The sequence below is a fragment of the Chelonoidis abingdonii genome, chromosome 8, assembly GCF_003597395.2.
Source record: "Chelonoidis abingdonii isolate Lonesome George chromosome 8, CheloAbing_2.0, whole genome shotgun sequence".
NCBI lineage: Eukaryota > Metazoa > Chordata > Testudines > Testudinidae > Chelonoidis > Chelonoidis abingdonii.
Window position 1 is genome coordinate 28,080,213 of NC_133776.1, and position 11,040 is coordinate 28,091,252.

The following is an 11,040-nucleotide window of genomic DNA, read 5'->3' on the forward strand; positions in this document are numbered from 1 at the left end:
AGAACAGACTTAAGCATGTGTTCATCCAAGAAAGGAATAGGCATAAAGCCAAGGTTCTTCATCAAGACAGAAGATGTCCATTGCAAGGGGCAGCTCATAAGGAAGGGAAACAATTGTTGAAGTAGCAACGAAGGGCATTTCAGTAGTTAGGACAACAGACTGAGCGAAGTGAGGCAGTTATGTTTGAATATTAGCATGTGTCTCTACGTCAATCCATGCTGGTGTTCAATACTTTAAAAGATGCTTTGGTGTAGTGAGGGAAGACTGGAGCAAAGAATTAGGAAATACTTAACTGGAAGAATATCTATAAAGTGTTCAAACAACCAGCTGTCTGTGTTCTCTGATCAGTTTTGTTTCTGAAATGCTGGATGCTGCTGTTGCCCAAATACTTCTACTTATTTTTAATTATTTATTTCCTATATTTTTCAGACATTAAAGCTGGTATAACCCAGGCTGAGTCCAAGGACCATGAACCCTACCTCCCCTGAAAAGTATTTCAGTTGAAAATCAACAGCAACAAAAAATAATGGGGTTCAACTTGTCATATGGAAAAACACCAGGTAAATTTGAAAGAACTCTCAAAAATTGGAACTAACTGAGAAGAGTTCATAGTATCTCCTATTTGGAAGTAGTTACCATCAAGAGCAATATTTTTTAAAAATAAGTCCTTTTAAAAAAGGCTATCAAAATATTGTCAGATATTTCTTCAATGGATTTCCAATCTCATTTAATAAACCACAGAAGTTCAAGGTAGAGACAATTTTAAACAATATTATTTGCTATTATTGTTTTAGAAAAAACATTGAGATAAATGAATAATTACAAAATTAATGTTAGCATTTGATCACAAATATTTGTGATTAAAATCCACGACTATAATTTTGTGCTTTGTGAAACTAAGTAAATTGCATTTCATATTTAGCAATTTAATAAGGGCCAAACAGAATTCTCATCTTCCTGATTCTGGGTGAATATATCATTTTAAATAAAAGACAATGTTCTGCTATGACAAAGAGCCAAAAGATAACATATAATTAAGATCAACAGTGCACTCTCAGTGTACTGGTAAGTATAACAGATAAACTCTGATTATACTGCACTTGCACAGGTTGTGTCAGCTAAATCTTTACACACTTACATAAGCCATGATATCAGCACTGCAAAACATAGGACCTAATGCTGTGAGATGCTGAGCACTCAGCTCCCCTTGGAGTCAAAGGGAGTTAAGGTCAATCACTACCTTAATATGACCTGGACCATAATTATTAATTTTAATAGATTGATACAAATATTCCTCTGTACAGTTAGAGTCCACCTTAATTAGTTTGCTAAATGCTCTAAAAAAATCTATCAGATTTGCCACTTTTCCTTATGGCCTATCTGCCATTCATTTATGTTCTTGCTCAGAATACTGTACAATCTATTCATTATTCTCAAAAAAAGTATTTTAGGTCATAAATGTACAGTACTGTCTCTACAAATACTTAATTTTCCTTCCAACTTTTGAAAAGCAGCATTACAATTCTTTAAAATGTCCTGTTGCTGGTCAAAATAATAGGCACAGACAAGTGAAGGTACTGTACTTTGCCACTTCATCTATGTATGGCCTCAGGCATTTAACCTCTCTTGACTCAATTCTCAGGTCTGGTTCTGCTCAGAGCAGATGCAGGTAAGCAACAGAAGGGGCATAAAGTCACTCTATTCAGAGGCTGGCAAGCGGCTGCTTTGATCTCAAGAGGGCTACTTTGGCACATGCCTAATTGTCTATGGCGCTATGGACTTTTCCAACAGCCAGGAACAACCAGAGTACAGAGATGGTCTGACTTACTTTTTATGAGGATGGGGGTCCTGGTGTGGTCACTGTGTTACACTTATGGACCTTACTCCTTACCCCTTACAACAAAAGAATTTCCTGGTGATTGGCTCCACTGTGTTTATTGGCCTCTGCACCAGCGAGCACAACAAAGAATTGCACCCTCGGTAACTCAATCTCTTTCCATCAGTTAAATGGAAATAATAATGCCCCTAATCTGTCTGACAGCACTACTTTGATTCACAAATGCTAGTACAGTATTTTGGACATTTAAAGTGCTATGCAGAAGTGTTTGATTATAATATAACAGCAAAAATAGGTCACAATTTCATTAAATAATTACAGTAAGATACCACATCTATATCTGCAGGAAGAGTCTCCTTGCAGCAGAGAATAAACCTGTTAGCTGGGTAATTCCACCCAAATACCCTGATTACTTACCTAGTAGATCACACGGCCTTTTATATGGGTGCCAAGCCATCATTCCACCCACAAATTCTACGGCCTTGCACATCTAACGTAAATCTTGTGCCAGTAGAAATCACTCATTCACACTGTCCTAGCTGAGCCCTGCAAGACCAGGGTGCAGCACGGAAGAAAGTGGCTCTCCTATGCAACTGAGGTACCCATTAGGATCATGCAGTTTCATTGCATTATTCCATTCAGGCTTAAACCCTAGCACTGTTCAGGCAGAGACCATCATCTCTCTTCCAATGGATCTTACACAAAGCATGTCTACTCAGAGGACAGAAAGATATTTTCAACCTGAAAGATAGGGAATAAATTGTGTGCTATTTCATGCCTCAGTGCACTCACTCACCTCACAAAAAATTAATTGAAGAGACAAACTCACCTTAGCAGGAATTTTGAACTGGGAATGTAATTTTAAGTGTAACAGTACATTGTGGTTTAAACTATCACCGTAGGTTTCTTAGCTACAAAAGCCAATGCAAAGTTTAAAAAAAAAGTTTCACACACGTGTGCATCCTGCTTCTTTTTTACTTTACAGCAGAATTTAACAAAGTGATTGCAAACACATTTTCTTCAGAAATTATCCAAAGAGTAACAGAAGTTCAATTACTATATTTCTTATATATGAGAACTCTCCTGAGATTTTTGCTAATAGGGCAATGAAGGAAGTTTTCCTAAGCTATCAGAAAAATATTTGCTGTAGTATCTCAGCTGCAAGAGATGAAAGCTTGAAGTATCAGGAAAGTTATCTTTAGAAAGTCCTCCATGCATTCAGTTTATACAAAATAGATTCATTCAAACCATGATGCTTTCAGTGTATTTCATTTGGCCTGCTAGTAAAAGTAAATAAAAGTAGTATACCAGTGAGAAACAAAATGGGAGCACTTGACAGGGAGGAGAGAACTCCTCAACTCCAATTTCAGCACCTCACTCCACTATCCTCCGTGGTCTAGACAAATCTCTTAAGACTCGATCCTACAAGCCCTTGCAGGGTGCAGAGGAGAAAAATCATTGACAGTACAAGGGTGCTCAGACTAGGGGTGGCTTGGGGGTGCAGCAGCACTCCCTGGCTTGAAGTAGTTTCCATCATACACAGTTTTGTTCAGTGGCGTTCAGCACTTCACTATAAAAATTGTTCCAACACCATTGTGACAGTACAACCCATGCTTGTGTGGCAGGTGCGCCTGCCTCCACTGCTCAAGGCAAAGAAATATATATCACACCTCCATATGGCCGGAGTTGTAGCAACATGCTTGAAAAAGCTTGATGCTTGAAAAAATGGATAGCCTGGCTAGAAGCTGATCTTTCAGAGCTCCACCTGCCCCCAACCTCACAAGACAGTGAAGCATACTGTGCCAAGCTCAGCAGCCCTCCTTCCTCTGAGAAGTTCCCTTAACCTTTCTGCCACCGTTTCTTAACCTGTAAATGTAGAGTTAATACTGGGGATGTATGGGATCCCTACCCCATAATGCGGTAACAAAGATGTAGGGATTTTTTAACATGCTTTAAGGACCGAAGTATTCTATAGAAAAAGACAACTATTGCTGTTACTAATTAAAGGGGAAAGTCAAAATGTATGATCAGTTTTAGCCATACTCATAGGTTTTTTCTATCAAACTGCAGAACTGTCCTTATGTTCCAGCAACCTGGAACAACCAATGCCTACAGTATTCTGATTTATTGTGACTAACAAGTGCTATATGCTTTTATTTTAAAATGTGTAATATTAAAGGATATCGTACTAAAGAAGTTCAAACCAGTTTAGAAAACATGACCGAGAATCATTTGGGCTCAGCCGAAGACAATAACATCACAAGCCTTGGAGAACAGCTACTACAATCATTTATACAACTGTCCAAATGTACTTACATTATTTCTTTCCATCATTCCTATAGATTATCACCTGGGCCAAGATGACGTTATTTCAACTAATTCCACAACAGGTCTACTTGGGAACTCCACACAAAATGAATTTACAACCATTGTTCTGCCAGTGCTTTACCTCATCATATTCCTGGCAAGCATCTTACTGAATGGTCTAGCAGTATGGATTTTCTTCCACATCAGAAACAAAACAAGTTTTATCTTTTACCTCAAAAACATTGTGGTTGCAGACCTCCTAATGACACTGACATTTCCATTTAAAATAATTCAAGACTCGAGACTGGGACCATTGCACTTTAACTTTTTTCTATGCCGATATTCCACAGTTTTGTTTTATGCAAACATGTATACTACGATTGTGTTTCTTGGACTCATTAGCATTGACCGGTATCTGAAAGTGGTAAAGCCATTTGGGGATTCCAGAATGTACAGTATTACTTTCACCAAGATTTTGTCTGCATGTGTTTGGGTTGTTATGTCTTTCCTAGCCTTACCGAATTTGATTCTCACCAATGAATATCCAACAAAGAAAAATATAGATGATTGCATAAAACTTAAAACTCCCTTGGGAGTAAAATGGCATGAAGCAGTCATTTATATCAATACCTGTATGTTTGTAGCAGTACTTATAGTACTAATAGGATGTTACATTGCTATATCCAGGTACATATACAAATCAAGCAAGCAATTTATTAGTTCATCAAGCAGAAAACGAAAACACAACCAAAGCATAAGAGTTGTTGTGGCTGTATTTTTCACATGCTTTCTCCCATATCATTTGTGTAGAATACCCTTTACTTTTAACCACATAGATAAACTTTTAGATGATTCAGCACATAAAATTCTGTACTACTGCGAGGAAATGACACTTTTCCTGTCTGCATGTAATGTATGTCTGGATCCAATCATCTACTTTTTCATGTGTAGATCATTTTCACGAAGGCTGTTCAAGAAATCAAATATGCGAACCAGGAGTGAAAGTATCAGGTCACTTCAAAGCGTCAGAAGATCAGAAGTTCGCATATATCATGAATACACGGATGTGTGAGGTTATCCTCACAGATACTTTTGTTCATTTGCAAGAATATATTTGTAAAGCATGTAAATAATAAAATAACTTTTGATTATCTCTGTGCTTGACATATATTTAGCCAAACAAAATCTGAATATGCATATTAACTTAGTAATGACCAGCGGTTTACTTCTTATTCACTTCAACTTTTTAACAGCTATCCTTAAATTTAAAAAAAAAATTACACTGAAAGACCAGGATAACAGACTCTAATATTCACCAGGTAGAAGTTTTTTAGGCCACCAGAAATCAGCAGCATTTATGTATCTTAAATTACTGACTAAGAGCAATCTCACTAACCCATAGGTATTATTATTCCTTCTGGCTTGAAGTTTGTTTAATTAGCTCCACTGACTATCCCACTTAAAAATTGGAAGGAAAATGTTTAATATCAACCTTTATTCTCTTTGAATCCCTGCCTATACTCGTCACTTCTCTGTAGAAACGAGCAAGACACTAAAGGCAACATCTTACCCTAACCCAGTTAAAGGGAGGTGCAAGAGGGTGGGCAGTACAGAATTCCCAGTTCGCACTGCTAGTCCTAAACCAGATGGGTCAGTGGGATTAGAGGCAATATGTTCCTTATTGCAGCTCAGAAACAGAGCAGAACATGCACAATCTTGGCTGCCTGCACATATGTATGATGGCTGGACTAGGAGCATGCCCCGGGCACATCTGGGGGATAGAGCACCAGCAAGTACATTTCTATCTGAGATCTTAAGATGATGATAGGAAGGTATCAGGCCTGGATTCTGGGGTTATAGACAAGAGGCTCCATATGTTGTATTTTCACCAAACAATAAAGTACAGCATTTGCCCCTGAAGTACAGCTGAGGAGTCAAATTCTTTTTAGCCAGCTAGCAGGGAAATAGTTATAGGGAGAGGATGGTTTTACATTGCTGGAAACTAATTCCTGTGCTGGTGTGCGATACCCAAGGTGTAATTCCTGCACACAGCTTTAATTTTTTTTTTTAATTTTTATATGCCTCAGATCAAATCATACAATGAAATAAAACTAAAAATATTACACTTTCCTCGGTGCTAGACATACTGCTATATTGTATGACACATGAAAGACGACTGTAATAACTTCAGCTCAGTGCTAAGAAAGTTAGTTATGTGTGCAAGAGGTGTAGGATTAAATTTTAATGGATCAGAGGTTGAGCAACAGATTCCACTTAGTATACAAGTAGACAAGTTACACAGCACCATCTAGAGGAAACACTTTTTTCTATTTTCAATATATCTAGCTCTCAAAGATTTATAAAGTGCCAATCACGGTATTATCTAGACTCAAACCTACCATCTGAATCAAACAAACTTTATTTGTTTTCCACCGAGCTTTTCATTTCATCTTGATTTATGGATTTCAGACTGATGACCTAACTTAATTTTGTGTCTGTGTTGTTTTTTTTAAAAAACAAGGAAAGATTATAGTAATAGACTTCAAAAAAAAAATACAAAAAAAAATGATTTCCCCAGTTGTCCCCATACTCACCCCCCAGACTTTACTGAGAAAAGCACAATAAAGATGTCATGGTTGGCAAAAGAAAAGATTAATCTGAAACAATCGCTTCCACTGAAAATCGATGAATGAATATTTGAACACTAAACAAAAAAGTTGCAGAGGTTTCACACTGTTACCTTATGTGTGCATAGTACAACATGAACAAAAAAACTTAAGAAACTGCTCCTGTGAGGTACTGAGCAACTTAACTCCCAGTGATGATGAGAGTTACGGAATCTCAACAAACGTACCATCGGACCCCACATTTTCAAGTCATTCACAGAAAAAGATGGCACTCTCTTCTTTACTATACTTTCATCTTGTAAAATGAGTACAGCACCCATTTCAGCATACAAAGGTCTAGATATATGCTCACTCACACATGCATTTCAAGTTCTAGATTTTTTTTGGCGAAGGCAAAATATAATATAGTGCATGCAAGCAGGTGAAATTCACCTTTTGAAGAAGAGCTCCAATAACACCCTCTGTGCCATGGGATACACATATTGTCCCTTCACAGGGGCTATAACTCCAAACTGTGAAATACATGTGATCCAGAACAGTATAACAGTGGATGTATAAGGAAAGAGCTGAGAGAATTCGTGGGGAATAGGTAGAGGGAAGCTGCACAGAGCATCAATTAGTGTATAAGAACGTGCCAAAATGAAGCGTGCTAACTAATGAATTATTCCAGATGAATGAAAAACATGTGGGGAATCCTTTTAAGTTGAACTCCACACACACTTTGTGAGACAGCACTTTTTACCTTGAATGGACACGGACAAGCCTTATGTTTGTGAAAGGGTCAGTCCATCATTTAATTCAGATGGTCCACATTCTAAAGTAACAATGCTCTTAAGGGTACATTTTCAAAGCAATGTACAGGGTTTCAGCCACATGACACACATTGACTAAAATATTATCCCCATATTAAGTAGTATGAGCTACTTTTAAAATGCAGTCAAAATAGCAGTGATCTAACCTACCAATTAAAAATTTGGAATAATTAGAAAATAGTAAGTATACAATGCATCTCGGAGTTATAAGGGATTTATAAGGAATTACTATATTGCATATTGGGATACAATGCTCACAGACATATTCTTCAATGAGGGTTAAAAGGTGGCTAACAATAATACATCATAATTTGTCCTTTATCGTATATTTTCGACGCTACTGATATTCTGATTTATAAGCTTCTCTTGCCTTTTTCCCATATGTTTAAATCGTTAGTGCCATCTTATCACTGAGAGATAGAGTATGACAAAGAGGCTGTGTAAAAATTAATAATCCTGATGAGAAAAAACACCTAAGCTTAAGTTTAGAAGCAGCAAGTTTGGAACAGGGGGAAACACATATATACATAGATCAAATGAGCTCTGTAAAGAATGAATGGGGAATTTAAAATGGAGGCTTGGGTTTTTTAAATGACAGAATTTTTGGAATTTAGAAAGCACACAGATAGTTATCAGTTATGGAACAGACTTCATATCTAGATCCTCCTCCTTTGGACAGTCTTCATTTTTTCCTCAGTATCTCAACAGTTATTTGTTAGGAATTCCAAGCCTCCCTTGAAAACTTGTTTAATTATCTACAGATTTCTTTCTATTCAAAATAAATTTTTCCTTCCTGTTCCATATCTGCCAATTACTGAAAATAATCCTCACCCGGACTCCTTACCACATGCACACTTCTTTTGTGAACTACTTGTACATACTCAAAGATCTTCATAAATCTTTGCTCTTTTCTGCAGCCTATCCTAATTAAATTTTCTTTAATCTCTCCTCAGAGGTCATGATTAGTTTTTGCCCTTATGAGGATCCTCTAATTTATCAGTGTTAAATTCTGAAATATAACTCATCATAATCCTCTCTAACACTAGCCAGTATGCTCCCATTCTAAATTTGTACAATTGATTCATCCTCCTCAGATGAACAATGCTACATTTGTCCTTCATGAATCTCATTTTATTGATCTCATCTCCCATTTCGCTAGTTTATCAAGTCCGTGCTGAATTTGTATTATCCTCTAAAGTGTTCTCTGTCTTTCCCATGCATTTCCTACCATGCTCATTAGTTTGATCTGTGTTCATTTTCTATGCTTTTTTAAAAAATGCTTGACGTTCACAGCATTATTCAATACCCCATATCAAGATGATAGCATACTGCATCATTAAATTAACTTGCTTTTTATTTGTTTAGATAACTGTATTATCCACTTTAAACAATTCTGCCCAAACTGTTTCTCAGAAAGAATACCATACCATGGGGAATGATGTTGAATACTTTACTCAAGTCAATAAATACCATAGAACACTGACTCTTTTTCTAGATAATTGATGAAATAGACACACAGTTATTTTGGCCCATCAGGAACAGACTAAACAGAGTGGACCTTCAGAAATACCTGATAAGCCTACCCTCAGAGGCTGCACATTGGCAGATGAAATTCAGTACTGACAAATAAAACAAAATAAAAAAAAAGATGCAAGGTTCTAAGAAATCATTTGAACTACTCATATCCAGGAGCTAAATTAACTAATCACTCAAAGAAACCTAGCGGCCATTATGGATAATTCAATGTAAACATTTTAATTCAAAAGGTAAACAAAATATTCAGAACTATAAAGAATAGGATAGAAAATAATACTGAAAATATGTCATCACCTAAACTCCTGGAATACCCTCACCCTTATTCAGTTCTGGTCATGGTCTAGCAGAAATGGGAGTTTAAAGATAAGCAACACAAATTATTAGAGGCAGAGAGAGTGGAAAGATCAAAAATGTTACATTAGCGAGGAGACTAATTAAATGGGACCTGACCGACTTATACAAAATAATGGTACTGGGAAAGTAAATTGGGTAGTTTTGTTTACTTTCTCTCACGATACGAGGACAAGGGAGCATTCAAAGGAACTGAAAAGCACTTTAGAAGCAATAAAAAGTATTTTTTATTAAAATGCCTATGGAACTCATTTTCACGACATGACTGAACTCAAAAGCTTAGCAGAATTCAAAAGATATTAAACATTTGTATAGATAATGAGAACACCCAGAGTTTTACATTTAGGTGTCAAAATGGAAAATCAAACATAGCTGTACTCTTCCAAACTATACTTATATGAGATGCTTCCCACAGTACTATGAGCAGATGTTCCAAATGCAATCACATACGATGACTGGACTCAGCTCCCATTTTGTGGTCTGAATACACACAGGCTCTGCTAGGCTACTGCTTGGCTTTGTCTCAATGAGGCCTGTATGCTCCTTTGGGCTTCTTGATATTAGCTCTCCCTTGCAGGGTTCAGATGCTTTGCTAGGTAATTTGGCATTGGCATTTTTTGTTTGTTTATTGTGAGGAAGATCACCAGTGGTACCTCCTAAGCCCACTCACTTATAATGCTGAAATGACGCATTAATCACAGTACATTGTGCAAATCTCTATAATTTGATCCTCCTCCTTTCCTACCTGCTTGTGAGGAATGATATAATTAACAGAGCAGACATTTAATGTATTATCATCATTGAGGAGATGAGTTAGTATCCATGGAGATGAACAGTACACATCTCAGAGGTATTGTTCCAGGTTCTGCAAATGCAGGCAGAGATCACTAAAATCACTGACATCAGGACACATTTTTGAGGCTCTCTCAGCAAATATCTAGAGACTTAAAAAAAAAAAAAAAAAAAAAAAAAAAGCTTAAGTTCTAGAAAACTAGAAGCCAGCATGAAAAGGGTGCCAGAATGCTGTTCCACTGTTTACTAACCCAATCAGAGATCTGGCATTTAGACAGGATATGAAGTCCCATACTTCAGCTCAGAAGTCAATCACAAACTTTGATTAGGAAGAAATGTTCTTCCACGAGGACACAGTTGTCCATTACAGGGTTTCTTGCATTTTCCTCTGAGGCATGTGGCTACTATCAGATACACAATACTAGATATAATGAAGCACTGATTTGATCCAGTATGGTAATGCCTATGCATCTGTGTCACATTCCCTCTTTTCTCCCCTGACAATGAAGAAAATCAAGCAAGTTTGACAATAGTTGGCTATTACAACTCCAGGTGCCAGACAGCATAACAGGTTTTGACAAACGGGATCATTTTTCTTTTCAAATTAATTGATTTTATTAAGACTACTGTTCTGTAATGCAGAAACAATTGTTGGAGTGATTTGGTTTGGACACGGTACTAATATATATATATAAAAAAAATTTCCCTCTCATCCCTATGGGTGGTATGTGTCTTCCTCAACCTCGGGTCCTCTACCAGAGGCCTGGGAGTTTGAGGG

General features: G+C 37.0%; 2 protein-coding genes across 2 annotated transcripts in view; one reads left to right on the top strand and one right to left on the bottom strand.

Annotated features, from left to right (window-relative positions):
• MED12L (mediator complex subunit 12L) overlaps nucleotides 1–11,040 on the bottom strand; it is a 324,753-nt gene that overhangs the window by 144,534 nt on the left and 169,179 nt on the right. The gene's annotated exons all lie outside the window — the stretch shown is intronic.
• On the top strand, nucleotides 527–5,216 carry GPR87 (G protein-coupled receptor 87). Its single transcript, XM_032774319.1, has 2 exons — nucleotides 527–560; nucleotides 4,180–5,216. Exons 1-2 carry the CDS (start codon nucleotides 527–529, stop codon nucleotides 5,214–5,216), a joined length of 1,071 nt encoding a protein of 356 aa, XP_032630210.1.